Here is a 27,226-nt window from a genome sequence, read left to right on the forward strand (position 1 = left end):
GCAGTGGAATGGAAGTGTTCTAAGCATAGTTCACACTGATGTTAAAAAGGAAGAAATTAAAGGTTTATCTTATACCTTGTAATAGATGGTATGTCATATCCAATGTCAAGGACTTTTCCGTCAGCTTTAACTGCGGCTGTCAACAGATAATATTTTTCTTCTGCATTGAAAGCCTCTCTTAGTTCCTAAATGGAAAACATAAAAAGCATGTTAAATTGAAATTAACCAAAATTTAATTTAAAATTTGTGTGAGATTTATAAAAAGATTCTATGCATTTCCAGGGAAGGCACAGGTTCGTTTTTCTCGATACGTAAAGTTATTCTAAGCCATTTTAATCATTTTGGGGGAAACAGAAGTAAACCATTTTAGGGGAAACAATAATAACTATGCAACAGTTTTAATGCCAGTTATTAAGCAGAATAAAATGGAAATAAGCAGAATGTATAAAATAATGCTTTCAAACACTTGGCTGGTGGCAAAGAACATAAAGGAATGCAAATTAATAATATCACAAATGGTTTTCTATGTAAAGCAAAGTTAAATTTTAACAATCTGACCAGCATGTGGTTTCACTAAGACGATCCAAATTTCCGAAAACTGCCATGAGAAAGAGGTATTTTCCAAATTTTTCTAACTTTTATAAATTTTTCTAAACGTCAAAATCCCTCTGGTATTTTATACCTCGATTTATATACTTTTAAAACATTGCCTTAATTTCTTGGACATATTTGAAAATGCACGTATATATACGTTCTAACAACATCACAAAAAAGTTCTAGGACTTATATATACGGCCTTGGCGGTCAGAAGATATTAAGGGGATCATCATTTGTAGGAAGTTCTCTTATAATCAGAAAGTACGGCATTCTCTTTTAACAATTCTTTACTAACATAGCTTAGAAAAGTCAAATAAATTTTGTAATTCAGTTTATCAAAGGTAAAGGAAAAAGCTAATATACAGGCCATTTCGTGTTATTGAACAGATTAAACACTCTTTTTCTACAGAGCTACTATACTTGTCCTATGTAAATTTGTAGGTGTACATGTTTATTTTGCAAATAAAATTCATTAAAACCATTTTAAAATTTATTTATTTCATTCGGGAACTATACACAGTATAGTAGCTCATTTTCTAAAATTAGAAGTTAGGAAGCCCTGCAGAAGGCTATCAGAAATATCGAGTATAAAGAAATAAAATAATAATGAGTAATTTGTAGTAAAATATAAAAAAAATAAATAAAAATATCAACAAGTTAAAATAATATAAAATTAAATTAATATTTGTATATTACATTACATTACACGAAACTTCAGTTGGCATCAAGGTAACTTAACAGTGATGTAGATGCCAAACATTTCAGCTGTCAGGCTTGGGTAAAGGAGATCAAGTTTCTCTGTCTTTCACAAAGTACACTTCTCTGAGATATTCTTTCATTGTATGAGACTTTTATATAACGTGTTCAATTCTCAGAGGGGTAAAATCACTGATGTTATCTTCTTGCAGTGACATTTATATGTCTTTTTTTATTTAAGCACATACTATTACATTTATAGTGCTTAGTCTTCTTTGCTAACAAGCATACACTAAGTCCAAAACTACAAAGAACTACCAAACGTCAACAAAAGTCTCAAGAACATTTTAAAATAAACCTTTTTATTAAGTCAGAACTGGAACATAAACATCACATTATACAAATCAACCAAACACTAATGGTGATGTTGCTTAAAGTAACAGTAAATTCAGGTTTAAAATTTAGTAGCCAAAGGATTTAAATGATTTAAATCGAAATTCCCTCAAACGTTTCACCAACGTAACAATTTGAATGTCGGCAGTTATATTGCAAAACCGAAGAATGCAATCTTAGCAGAGCTCGCTTAATTAAGTAACCTGACCTCGAGAGGCAGTAACAAGCTGTTTCTTAAAATCCAAAAACCTCGGGTTAATTATTCAATCTAAATTGCATTCTGTTAGGGAAACGGAAAGAGAAGTAACAGTAAAGATCTAAATCAAATAACTAGTTAGATTAACACAATAGCAGGCAGACTATTTATAGTGCAATATGTTTAGTCAGCATGAACATAAAAGTGCCAAAAGTATTATATTTTTAGTCAGCATGGATTGGCACCTTTAAGGACTTCGATAATGATGAATGAGAAAGAAACAAGTTGCTTCGAGCAAACATTTAAGGAAAACACTAAACTAGCTGAGGAATAAAAAAAAATTATTTTAAAAAGAAGAGAAATTATAGTAAGACTTTTAACGAATTAATTAGATATATCATTACCTGCTTTTATATATCAATAGATCATAGACCAGCAGTCAGCGTTTTCACTGCATAATTTCATAGTTTGTAGTGGTTATGATATCCAAGGTAATGATTAAGACTTGTTTTAACATGATAAGGCGCTAGTGTATTTCAGCATTGATGCACCTGGATGCCATTTTTGGAGCACGATAGATTGGCTATGGTGAACCAGTTCGTTGGCGGTGTGGTATGTTTTGATAGCCCAATTTATTTGGCCTCATTTGTTTTATGAATGAACACATCAGAATTTCAGCTGCACGTGTGCGAGAAATACCTAGCATCTAAAACTTCAACGCTACCAAGCACGCAAGCATGTATTACTATTAGTTGGGATTATTTTGAGTAATTATCGTAAATAGTGCTGTAAAGAAGAACTTGTCAACGATACTTAGTAAATAATGTATGTTTTTACCATTGTGTTATTAGTGTTTGTTTTTCAACGTGTCCGTTGCGCTTATACATTTGTGTGCAAAAACATTTTTTTTTAAATATGCATTAACAATTTTCAAAGTATGTTTCATGAATTTTGAATCGACCTATATAGTATATTTTGAACCCCATGGACACCTAACTATTTCGTATTATTGTTACAATTCATTATAACATTGTGTTCTCAGTATTTCTTATATTTACCTCATTAGGTTTATCTGTATATTAATTCTGTTTATTTGTTATTTTTATTACAAAAAAAAACAATTTAATTTGCGAATTTCAAATTATGTTGATACTATATTGTAAACGTTTCATGTCCTAAATCGTAATTTTTAACTAATACCGGATGCGGGGCGTAGGGTGGGATTGCACGATATACCACAATAGGTAAACTCTAGATCATTTGGAAAGCATCATTTGCCCGTTTCCTCAACCATTTTTTTTTTAAATTATTATAAAGCTTGCATTTTTTCCTTTACTTTCTCTCCTTTTTTAATAGTTAGTACGGAGAGACACTAACCTTTGACCCATGATACATCGCTTGGTGTCCCCCATATTGTACCTGTGATATATTTTGTTTACATATTAAAAGAAAACTAGTTTTGAACGTAGAGTGAAAACTACGTAATAAACGAAATAAAAAAAAAAAAAAAAAAAAAAAAAAAGTTTGTTAACTATGTTAGTGCAACCAAATTCATAATCTGGAAGTAGTGAAACATTCAAAAGGAGATAATCACTGTTTCAGCTGTGAAAAACATTGCATTTTTTGCATTAAGTTTCGGTACAATGGTCACAGGAGACTACTACTAAACAAAAATTTAGGACCGAATTTAGGGATTAACATAAACATCGATAACTCTACATTTTATTCGAAATAGGAATACCTTTTGGCTACTTAAGATTATTCATTAGTTTGCCGATATCATGGAATAAAAATGTAAAACATCAAATAAATTATCTGTTGAGGTTAAAAATATTTGAATAATTATTAATTATTAATTGCTAATACATTTGAATTAAGAATCTAGAATCGCAGACAGAAACCAGAATTTTTGCATGTCATTAAATCGCTTACCTTAACCCATGTTGCAAAATCCTCTTTATCTGTGTCAGGTCCGGCTGTGCAATTTCCTTGCCAACATTTGGGATATTCCCAGTCTATATCTAAGCCATCAAAGTTATACTGCTTTAAGAACTTGACAACTTGAGTAATAAAATTCTTCCTCTTCGTAGAATCGTTGACAAGACGGGAATACTTATCGGACCTGCTATCTTCCCATCCACCTAGAGAAATGAGCGTTTTCAAGTCTGGATTCAAAGATTTGAGACTCTTGACTCTCTGGAGAAAGAGCATAAAGAAAAATTGGGAATTACTTTACAATTCTTTTTATATTCGAGAAAATGAGATATACAATGTATTTCGTCTTTTACCTGGAAGAATTTGTTGTTGATGTCCGCCCATTCGTCGCTTGATTTCATAATCAGTTTGTTTTTATCCAGTATAGCAAAAGCATAGTTGATGTGTGTGCACAGAGTGGGATCCACATCCTCTGGCAGAAGATTTCCTGGTTGAGATCTGTACCAAGCCCAGTTGATAAAGTAGCAAACAATCTTCTGTTTACCTAAATTAATAGTATTTAAATAGTATTAATAGTAAATTTAAATAGTATAATTCCGTTAATGAAGGCCATTAAACCTTTTTCATCTTTTCTTCAGCTATATAGGGATGCGGCATTTTACTTTTACTTTATCCATTTCCAAAGTAGGGTAATACATTTATTACCTGCAGCATTAAATACAATGAGCACGGATGGATAATTCATTTGATTTGAATATTGAAACAAGCTTCATTTCTTCAATGCTACATCTTGAAAACGTCCTGTATGGCAATCAAGACATTGCTGCTCTTTCATAGATACACTTGCCATGACTTACAGTGCTCTGAGTAACATTCGTAATCTTCTGCTAAACTGCATTTCTAAGGCTGTTAATGTCAGGTACGGCATGAGAGATCTTCATGAAAAGTATGCTGTAGTAAGTTTCAAAGAACTGAATGAAAACCAGTGAATGTCACCAAACTGAGAAAGAAGTCACCACGGTAATGTAGCAGACGTTTATACTAGTGGATCCTGAAGCTTAAATTTACATTTATGCAATACTTGATATTAATAGCTTTAAAATTGCAGTTGGTTAGGAACTGCGTACGTTATCCAGGAAAATATACATCGTGTCTTGGCAAAGAGATGCAATGTCCTGGTTGCCGTAGAGGACACTGTGAAAGATCCCGAGCTTTATATAAAATGAGCGGACTTTAGTTAGTCTAACTTAATGAAGCAGATTTCTTGCTAACCCTTGCTTTGCATTCTGGGGTTTTACACAGTGACTTAGTATTTTACTATGACAGTAGCGACTAAGAGGGCATAAAAACACGAGTCTAGCCCTTCCAAGATACGGCTGGGCTAAGGGGGGATTGGTTGTAAGCCCCCAAACTTGAGTCTCAGTAGCGGAAGAGCGCCTGATCCGTTCAGTATTCAGATCGGCTGTTCCCTGTATCCTATGAAAGCTTAGAGGAAGGGGCGGCCCGCGTAGTACTGGTGGAAGCACTTTTGACGACTAGTCAGATCTTCAAACTAATAAGGCCGCAACACGTCATGACATTTGAAAAGCGGGAGTGGTGACCTCGCAGGCCCAGGTCGAGTGTTGAGTAGAGAGCAACCAAAAAGCTTGCCGCCAGTAAATGTGGGACTGGCGGCAGTAAGTCATAAAATAATGTTCTCCAAGGTGCCAAATTTGCCTGATCCCCGCCTCCCGCCTAATACGTAGGTTTCTAGCATGAGAAACAGGCCACGCTGTGTCCTAGGTAATGAGATGTTATGCGTATAAAATAAACTAGCTCTTGCTTGTTAAGTTTTCAAATATAAATGTAGCAAATACGTTAACAAAACATTTATTGCAACATGCAACACATAACGCGGAATGCAATAATTCTTTTGATCCATACGAATGCATCTATATCACCTTATCCTTCACACTTCAGCCAGAGACTGGATAAATTGTATCACGTTACGTATACATACATGCGTGTACGCAATATACGACACCCGTTGCGTGTCGATGTATAACAGACATTTCTAAGACATTGTATTGAAAATTTGAGGCTTATATCATCAGTTCAAGACACAGATTTATTTATCATTGTCAGTTTTATCTACTACAATGAACAATAAATCTGTTATTCTTGCTTCAAAAATCGTTAATGGCAAATGCTGTATTTTTTATCTATAATTCATACAAAGCCGAGGTGAACTTTAAATAATATCCTTATAAAAATTTTACAAGAATGTCATAGGATTGCCTGACTCTTATTATAAAATTTCTATTGTTGTTGGTTTTAATAATATATGACGCATGGAAAAGAGTGAGATGTCAAGTAAAATTAAATATAGAAAAGCAGTGTTACTTGGCATTCAATTTTATTTCAGTAGAAGAGCCAACAGCGATTCTACTGATATAAAATTATTCTTTTTTGCTACTGCATTCTTCATCTACAACTAAATGATATCGCAGAACAGAAAGAGAGATCAACGAATTTTCGAGAACTTTATATTAACAGCGAAGTCCGTTATTAAGGGAAAATGAAAAGGAGCAAATAAGTTGGTGCTATCTAGGGATGAAAAGTAGAATCAAATTGAAATCTGAAGTGTTTGTAAATTAGGAAAGAATGAACTCTAAACCTTATTCTCACTAATCTATAAACAGATCCTCAATCAACATGATTCCATATTTCACTCTTAAATGTGACATTATTTTTCTCGTTCTCTCCACTGCAGGTATTAGCTAGCCTTCTAATAAGTTTTAGAAAATTCAATAATTTTTGTTTTCTTTGTGTTACCATTTGAATGGAGTTGAAGAAAATGATAGTGTTAACTCACAGAAATAGGAAGTAAATTGTTCGAAAATAATGTTGTTTATCTGCATTTATATGATACTTATACTTCATTTTGACCATCAGCAAAACTAGCATAACTGCTATGTACTTCTAAGAAAGCTCTAAAGAAGAAGATATAACTTTTGAAGTAACTTTTGATATAGCTCTTCTAATAACTTTTGAAGATTATAAATAATAAACATCGGCAAATACCAAATAAAAAAACTTTTCGTCTGTGCCAAGAAATTACAAGTTAGGCTTTAACATTATCGTTTGGCATTACGTTAGTAACCTTAATCTCCTTCATTGTGCAAATTCAATGACAAAATTCAGTTGGAAAATAAAAGTTTTGATGAAAAAATTGCAAACGTTCTCTGCTTGATATTAATTAATCGAAAAAAATTTGCGATGAACCTAGTCCAGCATATCGAAACGATCGCAACCTGGGAAGATGTTTTATCAGCTACGTGTGTGACATTACAATCGAAATACACTTGTCACAGTTTGCTCTTAAGAAATGCACCCTTCACTTCTAAATGTATTGCGCTTTCTGGTGAAACATATGGGGCAAATTAGAATGTACAAGTAAGGTTTGTTCCACAATAAAAATAACAATTAGAAAAATACATAACAAAAAGAAAATCTGAAAGGTTTCAGATTTTAAATTACGTCCAAAGGGGCTTTTTTCTTAATATTTTGCGTGTTAACTTTATTTATTAAATATCATGTTCTTCGCACCTAAACCATAAATTCAGTTCAAGATGAATATCGCAAAATAATTTTAAATTGAGCAAATCTTTAGAATTTCCGATATGCAGTCTCACGCACTGGAGATTAAAATGTTTTTTCTGTAAAACTTTGGCATTACTCGTTTTGAAATTATTTAATTTTTTAATCAAAAATTCGTTGAAGTGTTACAAAATATGAAATCGACAATAAAACAAATTTCAAATTCAAATTAGGGCTTTCACATGCCCATCTTCTATGGAAGATTACGTTATTAAATTTTGACGGCTCTAGGTACCGTTGTTTTATCACAGTGCGAGAAACATATATGCATTTATGCGGATTCTTCACTATTTAATTTCTTCAGATATAATACAGGGCGATAATATTTGGCGGCAACGATTTGAAAAGTGATACAGCCTTTTAAAGGTTTCAACGCAAAATCGCAAAACAAAGACAATAATCCTTCAGGGCAAATTGCCCCTTTAGACTAAAAATTAGAGTAAAACCCTAGAATTTAAACAAATTTGTTCACGCGTTAATATTAAAAGAATCTTGTTGTTCTACTTCAGAATCCTGATATTTGAATTAACTGGTCAAATAACAGTATTCTGATATAAAATTTTCAGTTTGTTATATCATTTAAAACTAGCTTAGTTGTCTGTCGTGTAAGGTACATATAACGGGGCTTTGTCCTTGCAGGCAAAAGCGGAGAGATTTTCTGAGCGTCTTTTCTCTGATTTTTCTATTTCAGGATTTATGGCATTAAAAGTTTTCCATACACCTCACAATAACAATGATGCAAGGTGCGGTGTTTTGACATTTACAAATTTCAGAATTTTATTTCCTTGTGAGAAGTAAAAGAAGTACTGTTGTACAGACATTAGAATTTTTTTGAAGCAAGAGACTTGAAAAATGAGCAACGACTTCGCCGGGAATCGAACCACGGACCTCTGAAATACGCGCCCAGCGTGCTGACCACTACGCCACGAAGGCACGCTAAGAAGGCTAGAGAAATACCTTATACACATCCCCTTTAAAGGGCGATTGGGGTTTAAGGAGACACAATCGCCAAATCCTGGGTTTGGAGAATCATCATCCACCACCCTTTTTTGGTTCGGGCCCTACTTGTAGAGCTATTAGAATTTTTTTGAAGCAGGAGAGATGAAAAATGTGCAACGACTTCGCCTGGAATCGAACCACGGATCTCTGGAATACGCGCCCAGCGTATTCCAGAGATCCGTGGACTGACTACTGACCACTACACTACGAAGGCATGCTAAGAAGGCGGGAGAAATACCTTATACTCCCCCTTTTAAAGAGGACTGGGGTTTTTAGGGGACCCAGTTGCCAAATCCTGGGCGTGGAGAATCATCATCCACCACCCTTTTTCAGTTCGGGCGCCACTGTAGAGTCATTAGTATAATTGGAAGCAGGAGAGATTGAAAAATGAGCAACGCCTTCACCGGGAATCGAACCACGGACCTCTGGAGTACGCGCCCAGCTTGCAGACCACTCCACCATGAAGGCAGGAGAAATACCTTATACTATAATTACGAAAAATTTCTCATATCATATTTCAACTGAAATACATATTTTGATCGTTCCCGAATCGCTTTAGTTATTTTATTTTGTGACATGTATACGTTTGGGCAGAGCAAAAGATTCTTTCCCTCCTCCCAAGAAAAAAATGTAAAAAGGATTGAAAATTAGTTAAAAATGGATGAATGGATTTTTCATGACGTCTGTATGTAATTAAGTAGCATTTATCTACCATAACTCAAAAATGATTAGCCACAGAACATTCCGATTTTGTATATAGACTGGTATGAGACTGAGTTGCGCACCTCTCTTTTTTTATTGCAATCGGCAGCACCAAGAGTAACATAACACGTCCCGTTACCCTGCGTAAGATTCCTAATCCAAACTTTATTTTCACAATCCTTGGTCATAGTCATATCTTCCCAGTTCCATAAATGTTTTAAATGACAAAAAATTCATGTTTTGACATGCCATTCATGTCATATCAAATTTAAAAAAAATATTTTCCCACAAATAACGAAATCTAACTTTTAATGCAGTATAACGGTTGCTATACTTTTATTTGGGAAAGTTTTATACTAGTTATGGAAAGATAAAATTTTAACAAGTTTGACTCCCGTGCAACAAAAATTGGCCAAGATACTTAATTTCAAAATTTGCAATTTTTGATGTAATTTTCAACTTGCCTGTTGGAATCAATTAGTATTCAAGTTAGGACAATTCGAGGAAATAAGTTCAGTAAAGTGCAACAAAAGTGTGTATAATTATTTAATAAGCCAAAGAAAGGAATCATGTGGTATCCACAGCAGATTTTTTAAAAAACTTTATCGAGCAAATTTATGGCAGAATAATAAATCAAATTCTTTTAATATTTTCATCTTTTGTACCTTATGACACTGAGACTTTAAATATGGAACATACATTAGTATTTTTAACGTATGTTAATATATATATTTTAGTTAAGTTATAAATAATTCTATTATGCAATTTATAGTTCATAAGTTTCAGGATCGATGAAAGAGAATTGTGAATGAAATTCCGCTTACCTGACACTTCATGCCAGAACACCGTTAAGGAAGCAAAGAAAAGAAAACTAGTAACTTGCATCAGGATTTTTGTTATGGCAAATTTAGTTAATTTTTACGTTTTCTATAGATAATGACTGAACCTTTTTAAATTCCTTCCTCACGAACAAACCCGGTTGAAATGTAATGAGGAAATTGCAAACAATTGTAACAATAACACGACTCGCCAGATGACAAGGCGGAATGAAATGGTTACAGTTCGTTGACGATCAATTAGAATAGCAACACATTTTTATTCGAAACAATGCAACCGCTTTAGAACAGGCGAAGCAAGCAAATGATAGATTTAGTCTCATTAACGTACAATAAATGAGGTCTGTAGAACAACTGCTTGAAAGAAAACCTTAATTACGCATTCTTGTAGAGTTTATGAACAACGAGAAATCATTCATGTTGAGCGAGTTTTCAAAATAGTTATATTTTTTCCTAACAGACTTCAAATTTCTGAAAAATGTTTTTGAAATTTGAGTAAATAAGCTGAACCGTGAAGTCTTCATTACGATCTTACGTGGGCACTCATTACTTGGTAATGTGTCTGAGGCATACTATTTATATGATTTTCAAAGTATTGGAAAGATGACCAAAATACTCTTGAAATAATTTAATTTGAATGCATTTGTAAACTTCTGTCTTTTGTTTATTTTGTTAGTTCTTCGTTACGATTTTATTGTGATTTTTATCGTGCACACGTTAAACGATCAGCGGGGGCCGTTGTGCCCGCGGGCATAGGGTTGAAAACCCATGGCTTAGAGGGTAAGAGAACTCTGAGAACCTGAAAAAATTTTAAGAGTAATATCTTCAGGCGAATGTTGTAGCCATTGATATACTAAACCTTGTATGTCATTGTATGGTATGCGGCATAATGTTCGATGATTCAGTGATCCGTTTTTTTTGAACATTACGATTTTTTTTTGTTTAACATAACGTGAGCATATTGGACCTCTGGATAGTTGATGTAATGTTCCCGAAATCGGCTCAGAGAGTAAGCCAAAATTAAGAAATCTGTCACTTACTGTTATGCTTTCCTGTGTTTTTATCTGTTGTTGTAAATTCAAGTTATCATTTATAGTGTAGGTATTATCATTAGGTATTTTTGGAAGCAGCAATATGAAAAATGAGCAACGCCTTCGCCGGGAATCGAACCACGGAATTCTAGAATACACGCCCAGCATGTAGACCACTACACCACGAAGGCATGCTAAGAAGACTGGAGAAAGGAATTATAATAGTTATGGAGAATTGTTGGAACTTTTGGAGCAAGAACTTGGAAAAGTCAACTATGCTTTCGCCAGGATCTTCCCGTACCTAGATGGAAGTATTGACCACTTACACCAGGAAAGAATGAAAGATGGCGCAATACGATCATTCCTTGCAGCTGTGTTACCGGCGGGAAAAGCAAGATACTGCAGTTTATTCAACACGTATAAAAAATTATAATGTTAAACAGCTTTGCGTTGAGTAACTACTTTCTTAGTTAAAAACGTATCTATACTAGCACAAAGCAAGTTCTTCTTATTGTTATAAATTATAATTATTTGAAAGAATAAAAAAACTGTGCAAAACGTGGAAATAATCAATAATTGTAAACCGTGCTTGAATTGGAAAATCTAATAAGCTATTTAATACGTAGTTTGCACATTAATTACATGACATCTTTTTTTTAAACCAATAAACCTAAAATATTAAAGAAATATAATTTCACACTTATAAATTCTTGATAATAAAATCATTAAAAAGAATATAGCTTGCAATGCGTACATAAAGAGAAGAATATTAACTTAATAATAATTAAGAAAAAACATGTGAGGGGGAGGAAAGGGAAAAGAAGGCGTAAAAGGTATTTTATAAAATTTTTTAAATAATTATTTGTGTGAAAGCCTTGCGACATATATTGTTTTCTTCTGTTAGCGAATGATAAAATCAAAGAAAAATACTAAGAATAGTGTTGACGAAATCTCACATTTCAAAAAAATATGGCTAAGGAAAAAAATATGAAGGCTTTTTTCTACTGGCGTTTAATTAATATTTATTGATTGTTTAACCTAGGAAAGACATAAACATTTAAAATTTTCTTGAGAAAGATCCTGTACTATCCCAGGTAAGTGAGGGGAAAAACTAAAAAACAACTAAAAGACATGAATTCATAATTTTTCTGAAGATAATGAAGAAAGGCGTACAGATTTTAAATAGAATCTCACGAAAAGAAGGAAACACTTTTTTAACCATTACTATAATAAAGACCGCTACTGATACCTTAGGTTAGATTTTTAAGACTGAGGCGGGTTAACAATCATTAATTAAATACTTTATAGCCAATAAAAAATTACATTTTTCTGGCCTTTGAAAATTTTATTCCTATACTAAAAGATAATTTATCTAATCAATTTGTTTATTACATGTACTTTATTACTTCGATATTGTAAAAGTATACTTCGCAATAAAACGTATGAAAATTATTCATTTACAATTTTACTTTAAAATCTTTACAGTCTTTGGCAATACGTGTTATTTTACAGAACGAGTATCAAAAATAAAATATATTTAAGCAACTTGTGATAGATAATTTCAAAATTCCTAACTTTTTTTTGTGCACATGTTATGAACATCTAAATGAAATCTATAACCTTTGAGAAAATTTTGTAATGCCCTGCGGATTATAAGCTTCTAGTTTATTTGTAGATACGACACAGTTTCCACAAAAGCGTTTATTTTCGCAAACTTTGGTCGTAAACATGTACTTCTAGTTATGAAAGTATTTTAAATGATTCAAAGACTCATGCTTTCGTATTTAACAATTTAAAGACATCAATTTTGTAAAAATTACGAAATCTAACATTCCCTATGGAGATCTAAAACATTGTGTTTCGCCGTCACCCTTTCACCGACAGGACAACCGGCTTACAACTGATTCACAGTGTTTAAAATAATGAAAATATTCAAAGTTTGTCAATTTCAGTTAAAAAAAAGCAATTACTTTTAAACAATTAACGAAATCTAACATTTAATATGGTTTCCTGGTTCCTAAACTTATATTTCGTAAAGTTTTATTCACATTATGAAAAAATAAATTATGAAAAGTTTGAATCTAGCAGGCCCAAAATGAACGGGATATTTAATTCCAAAACTTGCAATTATTAATGTCATTTTCGACTTGCCTTAAGAAATCGGTTAATTAAGTTAGAATAATTTGAAGAAATAAACTTAAAAAAGTATAGCAAAAAGTGTGTATAATTTATTAGCCTGTACAAAGATGTCATGTTGTATCCACATCAAATTTTTTATTTTGTTATGACAGTAATAAACGATTTTAATACTTTGCAATTTTTTATTGGTACACCTTGCACACACACACACACAGAGACACACAAAAGGAGGGGGGCGCAGTCCTGTATCTCCTTTCCGGCTGGACCGAATGACAAAATTTAACTTATGTTTTCCATGTCTTTGAAGCACGACTTGGGATATATATTAGATGTATATATAGCATTGTTCAAACATAGCTATTTTGACACAAAATCGAATTTTTTTTCTGAAATAAGATACCTTTTTTTTTTCATATTTCGATTCTACGACTCGAATTATGCCAAAGTACCAAGTTTCATAAAAAACGCACGAGTAGTTTTTAAAAAGTTAAAAATTGGAGCTCCTCAATGTTAATTCGCAGTTTGGCATATATTTATTAATATCTCTTCATTTTATTAAACATACTTGATGCCTTCTTTCACATTTCGAAATTTAGGTCCCATCAAAATTAAAATTCTAGGAAACTTTCTGATTTATTTTTTTAAATTGCATTTTGCAGTAACTTTTATAAATTTTTCTAAATCGTTTTGAATTATAACCTATAAAATATTTACCATGACCCTAAAGCAGATACATTTTTAAGGATGCCTGCAAAAATTAGAGCTTTTTATTCAAAATTTCCAAATCTATAAGCGAATTTATATATTGGCGACTTTAGGAATTTTGCATATTTGTTATAAGCGATAATAACGCCAAATATGGTTTACACAGTTTGTTAAAATTATTTGAAAGCATAAGCGAAGTACTTTTTTCCTCTCTCGTGCACAATGAAATAGAAAGGAAAATAGGTTACCGTAAATTTAGAATATTGCCAAGTGAATTAATTTTGTCGCAAGCTTAAAAAAATGAACAAAAGTAAATTTTTAAATTTCTCAGGAAATTTCTTCCCGAAGTTTACAAAATTTAATGTTTAGGCGTAATTTGAGTCGTAGAATCGAAATAAGAAAAAAAAAAAAGCATATGTGCATCATTTTCGGAAAAAATCCGATTTTATGTCAAAATACCTATGTTAGAACAATTGCTACACATAAATCTAATATATGTCCTAAGTTGCGCTTTCAAGATATAAGTAACACTAGTTAAATTTCGTCATTCGTCCCAGTAGGACGGAAGATATAGAAATGTACCCCCATTTTTTGTGTGCAGAGTGTACAAATTTAAGTTCCAAAAAGAAAAAAAAAAAAAAAAAAAAAAAAAAAAAAGTAAAACGAATGCCAAAACTTTAAAAATAGAAATAATTTTTAATTTAAGTTTTAACTCTATTCAGCAAGTGAGATTTCGTATTATGCATTTCTAAAGGTAGCTATTACTCTAGTCTAACTTAAGCAGAAATTGTGCATAATGGTTTTTTATACAATTTCATTAAAAAAAATTGAAGTGAAATTTGTTTTAGATGTTAAACGCTTTTCTGAGGGGTCAGACCGGATTAAACATCTAAAACAAACTGGAATAAAAAGTACTAGCTGTTATATGAATTGTTATTACTTATTTATACTAATAAGAAATGAAATAAGAAAGGTGAGCTACACAGCTTTAGTTTCTACAATACGTACGAGTAACACAACTAACCACAGAATATTTTGACTCAAGACTAGTAAGATTAGGAAAATAAAAATAGATATTTGTAACTCTAGAGAAAGCCGTTATAAAATAAAGAGTCCGTAATGTCTTCCCGTATTTTTAGGAGGAGGAGGAGAAATTGCTTCCTGGCTTCCATCACATGGAATAATCGGAATTCTTGAGCTCCATCAGAATTCTACTTCTTGTACATAAAACTCATACTACAAGGATAGCAGCATCGATTCTCCTTTCTCTTGTTAAAACATCCAGGCCCATCAGCGGCCGAGAGGTAAAGCCGCTAAACGCTGGTAGTTCCGACATGGGTTCGATTCCAAGCGAACGGGCTGGCTGCATGGGTGTTTTCGTGTTTTTCCCGTTGTGTAAAAGTGTATCCGAGCCAATTTACCTTAGAAATTACTCCACGAAAACATCCCTCTCCTTAGGCAGATAGCCTAGTGTACTTTGATATCGTCAACTGAACCCGAACCAAATCAAAATAGTCCGAGAGTAGCAGTCTTCAGAACAACGTAACAGCATAAGCTTTCTGTGCTAATTCGTTATTATTTTACCCTTAATTTGGTAAATAGCATGTATCAAAATAACGTGTATGTGTTCTTAATTCCATCTTCGATATGTTGACAAAACTCTCGTAAATACAAAATCTAATACACATTCTTTGGAAAATCGGCTTACAAGTTTTTTTGATACAACATAGGGTTGTAGCTGGTAGAATGTTTAATTGATATTAAACATTTTCTTTTGGGAAAACATTAATTATATATCGCTAACTTTACATTAAAATTCATGTTTAACGAACCAGCAAATTAAAACATAGTTATAAGGAGCGAGGAGAGATTAAGAATGCCTTAAAGCATACGAAATATTTAATCTAGTAATTTACAATATCCTTTTGAAACCCGACCTTCTAAATAACGAAAATTAAGGAATCTGAAAGTCGTGGAATAAACTGAGCGTATAGGTAGGTACAAAATAGATGTTATTGAATTATGAAAAACAACATCTGATACAGCTTGCAAAAATTTTCTGCATCCACTTCCATCCACATTTTATTGTTATGTTATCAACGAAAGATTATCTTTAATTTCTAATTAAAACTCTAACCTTTGTATCGAATGAAGAATCAATTCTGATAAATAAATGAATAAGTAAATCAAATTTTTAAATGAGAATTGGATTATTTTTAACAGGAAAGGATATTAAAATAACGTATGATTTCCATGCTAAAGGTGTAGTTTTGTTTTCATTGCAGCTCAACTAGTGTAGCACATGAGAAACTCAGCTTAGCACTGACTCCTTGATGTAAAATAACTAGCTTTTCAGTTAAAAGATTACATTATGAAAATTATATGCATACATAATAAAATACATTATAAAATATTATATGCATACATGGCTAAATTAACTTTTTTCGCACCTAATTTTTAAATAAAATTATTATCTAATATTATATATAAATATATAAATAAAAATATCTGAAGTAGGCACCACATGAATTCCTTGTATTCCTTTTTCCCTATTAAATTATACAAATTTTTTGCTGCATTTCATTTAAACGTTTTTCCTCGAATTTCATTAGAGATATATTTCTCATTCAACAAATTCAATTCTCCCTTCGCGGTCAGGCCGAAAACCCATAAAAACTCAAACATCTTCATTAAAAACTGTAAAATACAGTAAAACATAAAACATCAAATAGAGTTTAAGATCGTTACACATTTTTTTTTTTTACAAATAAAGTTAGAATTTCTATAAAAAACAAGCATTTCGGTCAAGAGAACAGAATTTTCGGGGCATAAAATTTGTCGCATTCCGTAAAAAGACACTGAAGTTGGTGCGCAAACTGACTTAATTCACTATTCTACTAAGCGTTTCAAACGTGAACAAATTACGGCCTCTTTAGACTTAGTACCACTTAAACAGATTTTAAATTGTTGATAGTTTTACAATTATTGCATGCAGATTAACTAAAGGCATAAGACTTTAACCGGAACATAAGAACATTATAATTAAATCACTTTAAAGCAAAAAATACGCAATTTACTAACATATAAGAAAAAGGAAACAAAGCTCACCAAGTCGGGTAACAAAGTTGACACACACACATATATATATATATAAGATAAAAAATATGAAAGCAAACTTCTAAATTTAATTGGCTATAACCTCTCTCTAGGACCTTCTTCTCTCTACCTTAAAAATAGAGCTATAAGTCTAAACTGCGTCATTCAAATTAATCATGCGATCCTACGTAACGCTTAATGCAGATAATACCTCTTGACAAATCGCCAAATTGTAAAGCAAAACTTTTTTAAATAGGAACTGAACCTTTTAACTCCCTCCCTGTATCCCTGCAGCCCTTTTCGCTTACGCTTTCCTCCTGGCAAGATGGTCCTCATTCACGCTGCTGCTTACTTGCCTAAGATAACATGGTACTTTAAAACCAGTGTACATGGAAATTATTGTATTTCACTGTGATTGAAAAATACACTCTTTTGAAAAAAAATCGAAGCACCAAGAAGGACTTTTGCGATCGTGACGAAATTTGGTATGCAAAAACATCTTGATTGAACATGCAAATGATCAAAGTTTCACGGTAAATGAACAGGAATTGCGATCAGCGCGCATTTCTAGTGCGCAATTCGCAAAGTATAAAACCAGTAACAGAGGCGGAAAATTTATCTTTTTTTTTTTTTTTTTTTGTTGTTGCTGCCGTTGTAATTCCGTAAAGAAGGAACTAAAGATGCTATTACGATGATATCGAAGACCTTACAGACAACTAAACGACTTCGAACGTGGTCGCATTGTAGGGTGCATAAAGCTGATTGGTCATACGGAGCAATAGGCCGCCATCTGCAGCGTACAGACACTGCTGTGCAAAGATGTTGGCAGCAAAAGTTGCTACAAGGAAATTGCCGACGAGATGAAGGCTCTGGAACTCCAGGGAGCATAAATGCGAGGCAAGATAGGATGATTGCTCGCCAGGCCGAAACCGCCCCAACGGTATCATTGTCGACTATTCAACGCGCTACCAGCTACGTCTATACCTCCCATGGTACCGTCCACCATCTCACGGCGCCTGCCTGAGACGGGGTTACGCTCACAGAGGCCTTGAAGACGTTTGACTTTGACCCTACAACATCGGTGGAGTCGTCTGGAGTGGTGTTTCAATTGATTATTATGGCTGCCCTCAGACTGGCATCGTAAAGTGTTCAGTGATGAATTCTGCTTCACTCTTGAAGCCAATAAGTGACCTTTCCGGGGCCTCCACTAGGTTCGTAATTTGTATACCCCCCGTGGCCGAGACTGCCTAGCTATAGATCCTAGCCAGTAGCTTCGCAGAGTTCTCTACATTACCCTCGAGGGAGGATTAAATCCGGTAAGTGAAATTAGTCACAATAACATATCACAAAGTATTTTGAATTATTCCTTTGTATATATATATATATATACACGCCATATCATTTTACATTTGATGTGCAAAAATATTTTAACAGCCATATTAACGAATTACCGGAACTTGAAAAAAATCAGAGCATTTACAATCTCTAATTCATTTCAGATTCGAATCCTCGTGAAAAAATCGGCTACTCGGCAATTTCCGGTTTTCCCATATGTAGCGCTGATGTGAACAAGTTTTCCATAGAAAGCTCTTCACGAAGCAGCGCTTTTCTTGTGCAAATAACGAGTGTGTTTCCTGCTTAAAAAGCCATATTCAAACAAACGATCAAACATTTCATGATTTAATGCATTGGATGAAGTCCATTCAATGGGTTGGAAAACTTATGAAGACGTCTTCATACCTCTTGCTATATCAATATTTACAGTATGACCATAACAGCGATCGTTTACGAGATTTAATGCTGGCAGTTTTTACTTGCCTCAAAAGTTCTCAACACACACAAAAAAAGCATGGAATAGGAATAGCAGCAGAATTTGTTTATAATTTTTAAGAATTTATATTGTTTTCTTTCTCTTCCCTCAGATATCTTTCTATAAGTTACATTTGAACACTAATTGAAAAAATAATGAGCATAATGCGAATGGGCGAGTAATCAAGGCAAACAGGATAAAACGCTGCTTAGTCAATAATAAAAACTTTGTTATCTGTCATCTATTTCACTTTTTATTACAGCTCTTTCCGGTGACACCAAAATTATAAAAAGGTGGCGTATAATTAACCCTTTCCAGCCATTTCCTTTTACTCTTTAAAGTTGGAATTTTACCAAAAAAATTTCTATGCAGTCTATTTAGGCCTAGGAGAGTATGCAGGTATAATTTTACAAAGATTGCACAAACCGTTTCCATTTTGGGGGTATGTCCGAAGCGAACACACTGAGCCGCATAAGCTGCGACAGGTGAATATTGCTGTGAAGCACGTATTACAGTAAAATACTTTGTCTATGATTTAGAAACAGTAGAATTTGATCTCTGTAGCAGGTTTAGCATAACCCATGGTGCACCACGGGGAGTCCTGCTACTCTACCAAAGAATATGTATTGTTAAGAAGGAAAGCTTCGCAGAAGCAGGAGTGGCTCCATCCGAAGGAAAAGGGACACAACTGCGCATGTGTGAAATATCTGTCGCCAAAAAGCGCCAAAGCTCGAAGCTGATGTCGAAGTTCGAACAGGTTCGATGGTCACATTTATCAAGAGTTTAAAGCTGTGGGACTCCGTTTTTTTTTCCTACATATTAACAGATATAAAATCAGACATCAAACTGCGATATGGATAATACAAATTCAATTAGTAAAGCAAAAAAGCACGAAAGTTCGAGTTTAAATTATCGCGAAAAGTCAAAGAACGATTCATCTTAACCCGTGTTCCCCAATTTCCTGCACACGTGGCGGAGGTGGAAAGTTGCGGCCAGGTACATCACAAAGGGGGAAATTCTCGTCAACAGGTTCCGTCGCCAAATTCCGTGGCGAATTGTCCCTCTTTCTAGCGGCGTAGAAGACAAACTGGTTTACATTACGTCTATGGAACCTTTCCTTCTTTACATAGACTTTCTTTGACTCTACAGCCCCCGAAAAAAAATCGGGGAAAAAAAAGGAAACTCTCATTGCTTCGGTATTGCTGAGGCCTCTCTGAGCCATTTACATAATTTAAAAAATTTATAAGAAAAATAATTAAAGTATTATAATATTTACAATTAATTATTGACTAGAAAAATAATTATTAAATATATATACAAATAAAAATCTACAGAAATCAAAACTAAGCAAACTACGCATGATGAAATCAAGAGAAAAAAAGGGTCTGCTCTCGCTAAAAATCAAATAGCTGAGTGAGAACAAAGTACCGGGGTCTTCAAAACCAAAAACAGAAAAGGGTAAAAACAAATATAAATAAATCTGCGCTCTCAGCCTCCCCCGTGTTTGAAGCACGAGACCAGATTCTGTGACTCACTCCCACGTAACGGGCGCTACTAGTACAGTATGTTCAGTCCGAACACACCATACACTGAAGGCTTCACTATACGCAATATTTCAAAGATAAAAATTAGTAATACAGAATAGGTAGATTAGCATACGAACAACAAAATTAGATGAAGATTTTTTCATTGATATTCTTTATATTAAAAAAAAAATCTGAAACATTTCTTTGGAAAATCAGTGTCTTTAAAAACAGACTATATCTCAACGTTAATGATTTGCTTGTGTGGTGGTGCCATCTATTATTCATAAAAGAGATTAAAAGTAATCATTAGTGTAGTTTTCATGATATTTATCGATTATTTTCAGTGCCTAAAGAGGGAATATTTTTGGTGTGTTCACACTGAACACACTAAGCCGGAAAGGCTTAACTTTGTGATTTTAACAGTAAATAATAGTTTTTCTTGGAATATATTTAAAAAAAATTTTAAGCTCTGTATAATCAGTAAGTTATGTATATTTTATGACAGAAAACTTCATCACAACCGTAGGACAAAAACTCTTCAGTTTTACTTTGAAAATCAATACTCAGTTATTTTGATAATGATTTCAACACTCAGCTATTTTGTAATTACTATTTGATGCGTACTAAAATTTTGTAAATGTCTGGATTGTGTCTAAAGCTCAAATTCATTTAGCATTTTTAAAGGCAAAAATATCTTTCTACAGAGGAAATTTTGACAATCGCATTTTCCGATTATCGAACTTCAATTGACTATCGCAATCGGCAGATTGAAACGTCACAGACCTTTCTCCTCTCGAGCTGCTTGTAGAGGAAAGATTCTTGCAAATAAGCCTCAAACCACACAGCAATTTAAAGTCAATTTTCGGCGAAAGGTTCAAGAACTAGAAGCCGAACAAGAATTTCAGAGTCTGCCTGGTTAGAATTCGTAGTGTAAAATTTTTAGTAAGTATTCTAACCAATAACTAATACAAATAGTGACAATTTTCTAAAAACTATTATTATAATACATTTTAAATACATTTTCGTAATTATAAGAAAGCCAAAAAATAAATGATGTCGCAAAAATATTATTATTTAAATTATATCATTAATTATGCACATGTATAAATATAAAGAATAAAATTATAAGGAGCTGCTGTTAACTATAATAAATAAAGTAATGAATTTTGCCCTATTTTCGATAAAAGCTGCAATGATTACTAACAGGGAAAATAAATTACAAATAATATGGAGATAAATAAAAGAGGAAAGAAACTGGATGCTTAGGTTTTGTTATTGGCCATTTAAAAATTAGATTTGCTAAATGGTATAGTTATGTTTAACCTATAAATAAGGGAACAAGGACTATTAAGTAGCGATAAATTAGTCCAAATCCATAAGCCATTAAATATACCATTAGGAAATACGAGAAAATCTTTGAATGCGTTAATGTTGTGAAATGGTACAAAATAGAATAATAAGATTTAGATGACCAAATAGTAGATTTAACTTAAAGTTACAAACATGTATTTTTGCAATAATTCGAAATAGTTACCAATAATATATAAAAATTTTACTTTATATTGAAGAATGATGAACATGACGTATAATATCTAAAAATTTCATTTCATATATAAGTTGAAGACCAATAAATATAAATATAACATAAGAATTTAGTAGTTACGAAAAAGACTCCATTTCCTACCAAGGATACATTTTATAAGAAAATATGAAAGCGACTGGTTTCTGAATCTGAGATATTCTTCAACAGAACTGAGTTTCTTTCAGGAAAAATCACAAGACTAACTGATTTTGGTTAAAATGAGTTCTCCCATAAATGTCTGGATTGGATTTCTACAATGGAATGAGATGAAAAGCCAATCATTTCTACAATGGAATGAGATGGAAAGCCATCTATAGGTTTGAAGATGTGCACTCTCAAATCGAAACGAGTATCTTGAATGATGGTATCCAGATTATGGCACCAATTCCAAACTGTGGATACCATCACTAGTACGTCCAGCTAAGGGCCATACAACAGTTTCGAGACGTGCGGAAGATCGATATGTGGCATTAAATATACAATGGCGTACAGAGATGATGGCAGAGAACATTTTGAAAACTCATTGCTGCGTCTCCAACAACAATTTCTAAACAAATTGTATTCAGATATATAGAAAAGCAGGCAGTTAGCGCCCGACAACCAGCGATATGTATGCGTCCGTATGAGACCAGCATCTTCTCAGAAACTTTCAGGCACCCTCGCTTTTAGAAGAATGGGATTTATTGCCTCAGGCTTTGGTCAGCCACCTCATTTGCAGCACGAGAGCTCCTTTGTGACGCAAATAAAGCAGTGCGGAATGGCCACGTTCCTTACTAGTCAGAAGTTTTTCAAGTGTTGACGAATTATCTCTCAACATATTTTAGTTTCGACGCCAATATAGCAGCGTTTTAGAATTTTTTTTATCGAGGAACATGAGGAAGCAACTTTCCTCGCACAGCGATTCGAACAACGAACCTTTGTGAATTGCTAGAAAGGTATGCTAACAACTTACACTCCGAGAGTACGCACGGGAGAATGTAATAACTCCTTACAAATCTGTGCTTGAAACTGGAGAAACCTAAATTTATCAGTATGATTTGAATGTACTAGATTCTGCTCCATCCTGAAGGTAGAAATTTATACTATCTCCATATTCAAGATGTGAATATTTAGAGATTATTGAACTTTGTTTTTTCAGTTTCTATTGCTGTCAACATGCAGTGGTTTGTAATAGTTATTTTAAAGGTAGCTAGTATATTTCGAGAAGAATATTTATGTTCTGTGATGTATATCACATGCTTTCTTTATGTTTTATGGCACACCATTTTTATTTATATTTTTAACTTATTTGTATTTGATCTTTTGTATGTCATTTGCAGTATGTATGCACTCTAAAAAATGCTTGTGGATTTTAAGCGATTTTTCGAATTTACTAGGTTAAGCCAAGTAAGAGCTGTCTGCCTGAAGGGAAGTCTCTTTTTCTGTTTTCGTTGGAAACTTTTTGAGAAACCACGGCTTGCATTCATACTACTCAATGAGGGAAAACTCGAAAAATGCCCATGCAGACAGTTGATCACGGGGGTTTCAATCCTAGACGAATTAAATTACCAGTGTTCAAGGGTCTTGTCCGCTCTGCTGATGACAGGCTCTATTCTGTCTTAATTTGGGGTTTGAATAAATTAAACATTCTCATAATATGGCTAAAGATTTCATTACTTTATTTCAAATTTAAAATTAAATAAAAACTGCTGTTTTTATTATCAAGTTTTAGACCTTTTATACTTATACTCTACTGATAAGGATAGACCTATCAACCATGTTTATAGTTTACACAGTCTGGCAACAAAAGTGTTCAATAAGAAAACTTTGATATGAGAAGTTTGATTTACATTTCAGATATTACGTAGCGCAATAAGGAAAAATAATAGAAATCTCCATGTAAAATTTCAAAAATATTGAAAACAAATATAGAAATCGAAAGATGTATTAAAATATAAGGGCTAAGGAATATTGAAAAAAATGTAACTGAAAGATACTGAACAGGTTAGACTTTAATTTTAAACACTTTATATTTATTTGAGAAATGAGTAAATAAAATAAAAAATTAACGCATAATATAGAAAGATAAATCTGTTTTGCTTAATTATGTGTATGTTCGAATAACTAGAACTAGAGAACTAATAGAGAAGCATGCCAGACAACGAACTAACTGTAAAAATGTTGTCATTCGTAGCAACAAATTACAGCGCGAGTTATCTGTGTTTTGTACTCCATATCTGTTGCTAGCTATGCTATCTATCACAATTACTTTTATCTTGTCATCATCGAGTAAAAGCTACAAGAAATAGGCAATATTCGCTTCAAAAACACGATTTGATAAATTGGTTGTAAGTAAAAAGAACTATCTTTAATGGCGATCATGGTACATAATATTAATGGCAGTTTGTGCTAGACGCACCCGCGCATGCATAATTTACTTAATGAACGCAGTGACGTTCAGTGCATAGCGGTCCATTTCCCATAAATCAATGTCTAATGATTTATTTGATGCGAATGCTTCTCAACTCTTTATTCTCCGCAAAGAAAGAGCCCGTATGGAAGAAAAGTCAGGAATACTTTCTACGTTATTTGCTACTGAGGAAAAAAAAAGAGCATGAAAAGAAGTTAAAAGTAAAAAGCTGAGCAAGGCTGTCTACTAATTGCAAAAGATTTAATTTGCCGCTGTTTGGCAAGTGATGCTTTGAAACGAACTTTTCAAACAGCGAGAGTTTAATTTCTAAAATTAGAAATATCGGAGCCTTGTGAAAAAGTGGAAGAAAAAGCTGCGAAAAAAATTCTGAAAGAATTCTTATTTTAACATTTCACTAGAGGGTTTGTTAAGTTTTTTTTTTTAATGCTGTTGCTAAGTTCGTTGTTTAGCTATTTGATCATTTGGTTTCACATAAATTATTTTGTGATTTCAACTTTTATTGTTAAACATCGCTTTTTTCTTAGTCACGGTACATAAAATTCAGCAGGATAAACGTAAAAGTTTGGAAAACGGCATATGTTTAAAACTCCCGATCAATATTAAGTGCTGCCAAATAATTTTCAGTCCAGAAAGACTATTACTCTCGAACTTCATTTTTCGGTCGAGTCACTTTCAGTTTCAGTCACGAGTCAGTTTCACTTTTCAAATAACTAGATACTGGCGCGACTAGATAATTAAAATACTTATCGTAAACAATAGAACGTATATAATTCTTTTAATAAATTCAGCTAGTATAATTTCACTGGTCTAAGGGGCAATTAATAAAAGAGATAAAGAACTGCGCTTATTGATTTTGAATCGCTTAGTTTGTTAAGTAGTTACAGATACATTTTTTTAACATTCGCTACATTATATCTTTCTGAAAATCAAGAAACGAAAAAATACCTTACATCAGATGGCTTCGGAACGAAATGGTAAATATCATTGGCATTTATACGTTGTGCCTGAAAATGTACATACATTGCATTCGTCGTCATAAGCACAATCCTGCTCACCATCCCCAAATGGTAAACTACCTTTTCAAGTCTGAAAATGGTATACAAACATAGAGGGTGTCTGGACGTGTATTTGGTTTGGTTTATTTGATTATGGCAAAGTATTCGAGGGTTAACGAATACCTAAAGGCAGGGATACCTTCGTGTATGTGGAAAGCCATGAAGGCGCCCATACAGCCACCTCGTTCTCTGGGATTCAAATCCAGACTGGATTACCAGTGCTGAGTGACTCAAACTCAGCCAAAAAAACTCTTCAATAATAAAAAAAGGAGATCTTTCTTGGTAAAGTTTCTCTTAATTTCATGACATTTGATAACCCCATAAGGTGTAGCAAGCAGCAAAACCTGCCCTAATGTGTTAATAATGATAATAACATGAGGGTGTTTTAATTTTTTTCTATCATACACAGCAGAATAATTCATATAAATATAACATATTCATCATAAATGAACATGCGATCGTTTTCCTATCCGTCTCTGTTTCATCCTTCGATGAAAGAGTCACGTTTTCGTTTTAGAATCAGAAATTTCTCTGTAATGTTTCACTTAAATTATTAAAGAAATGAATTAGAATAAAACGATTTAAATTACAACAACATCTTTGACTGATTCTGCTCGAAAAATAATAGCATAATTATATTCAGTAGAAAGATATTGGTAGGAAACAATTTCATATGGACACCACCCGACGTCACCCGACGTCATGATACGGCCTATTAAATTATACACATTCTTTGGCTGCATTTAATTTAAACTTATTTCTTCGAATTATTCTACCTTAATTAACGGTTCCCTCAAGGCAAGTTGAAAATGACATTAAAAATTGCAATTTTAAAATTAAATATCCCGCTCAGCTTTTGTCGTAAGGGAGTGAAATGTCTTATAATTTTATTTTTTCATAACGAGTATGAAACTTTGGCAAATATAAGTATAGGAATTGGAAGACCGCATAAAAGTTATATTTCTTTATTTGCTATAACACTTTTTAAAATTTGATATTGCCAAAACATGAATATTTTCGTCATTTAAAATAGTTCTGTAACTGCAAGTATATGACTAGCACCAACGATTGCGAAAATAATGGTCGGAAACGGAATTTTAAGCCGGATATGGAGACGAATGTATATATATATATAAATTTGGTACTGCTGATTGCAATAAAAAAGAGAGATACACAAGTAGATGTTATGGCAATCCCACATACAAAATTCCAACGTTCTATGGCTAATCGTTTTTGCCTTATATGAGATACATTCGGACGTACGTCAAGAAAAAAATCCCTTTTGTCTCCATTTGAAATCCATTTTACAGTCTGTTTTGCAAAACAGAGTCCTTTATTCTGTCTGTACGTACAACAATAACAATATATGGCAGGCATGGCAAAACTGCGGCTCTCTGACACCTTAACTGTGGCTCGCGACTTTGTGATACTGTTTCTTGGGCTGTTCTCAGCGCGAACTTCATCCCGCTCTTCCCAGCACCTCAGGTGCTCCTTAACGGGGATTCCTCGCGTACCTTATTTGGATTGCCACTAATGGGTGAACTAGATGGGGGAGAAAAATATAGGCTCTTGACGGTAATTACTGTGGTGCAAGAACACGGAGATGTGAGAGTGTCATAATATGTTCTATGTATGATATTTGTGTGTGAAATTCCTACGAAACAAAAATTGTTCCTTAGGGCCTTTATGAATATGAAAAGATGAAAAATAAGAAGTGACTGTGCAAAAGACAACTCTTGTGACGAGACAACTTTCGTCTTAAGGTTGATTTACCGATCGGAACTAAGTGCCGTCCCGCCAACTTATTAATCTACAATGTTTCGACCCCACGGCCCAGAGGCAGACGAGGCAGTACTAGTACGGTCCCTACCGAGCCATA

General features: G+C 33.4%; 1 protein-coding gene across 1 annotated transcript in view; it reads right to left on the reverse strand.

Annotated features, from left to right (window-relative positions):
- The window catches only part of LOC118197536 (chitinase-3-like protein 1), a 42,948-nt gene extending 32,687 nt beyond the window's left edge, over positions 1-10,261 (reverse strand). Inside the window, exons 1-4 of the mRNA XM_035369053.2 lie at positions 9,982-10,261; positions 4,171-4,361; positions 3,815-4,078; positions 76-185 (exon numbers count right to left, since the gene is read on the reverse strand). Of these exons, the coding sequence (XP_035224944.1) occupies positions 76-185; positions 3,815-4,078; positions 4,171-4,361; positions 9,982-10,042 (626 nt within the window). The 5' untranslated portion in view covers positions 10,043-10,261. The remainder of the gene's footprint in view (positions 1-75; positions 186-3,814; positions 4,079-4,170; positions 4,362-9,981) is intronic.
- Positions 10,262-27,226: the final 16,965 nt, after the last annotated feature.

Source organism: Stegodyphus dumicola, chromosome 2 (assembly GCF_044657685.1).
Source record: "Stegodyphus dumicola isolate Sdum_Otavi_A_Nest chromosome 2, ASM4465768v1".
Classification (NCBI taxonomy): Eukaryota; Metazoa; Arthropoda; class Arachnida; order Araneae; family Eresidae; genus Stegodyphus; species Stegodyphus dumicola.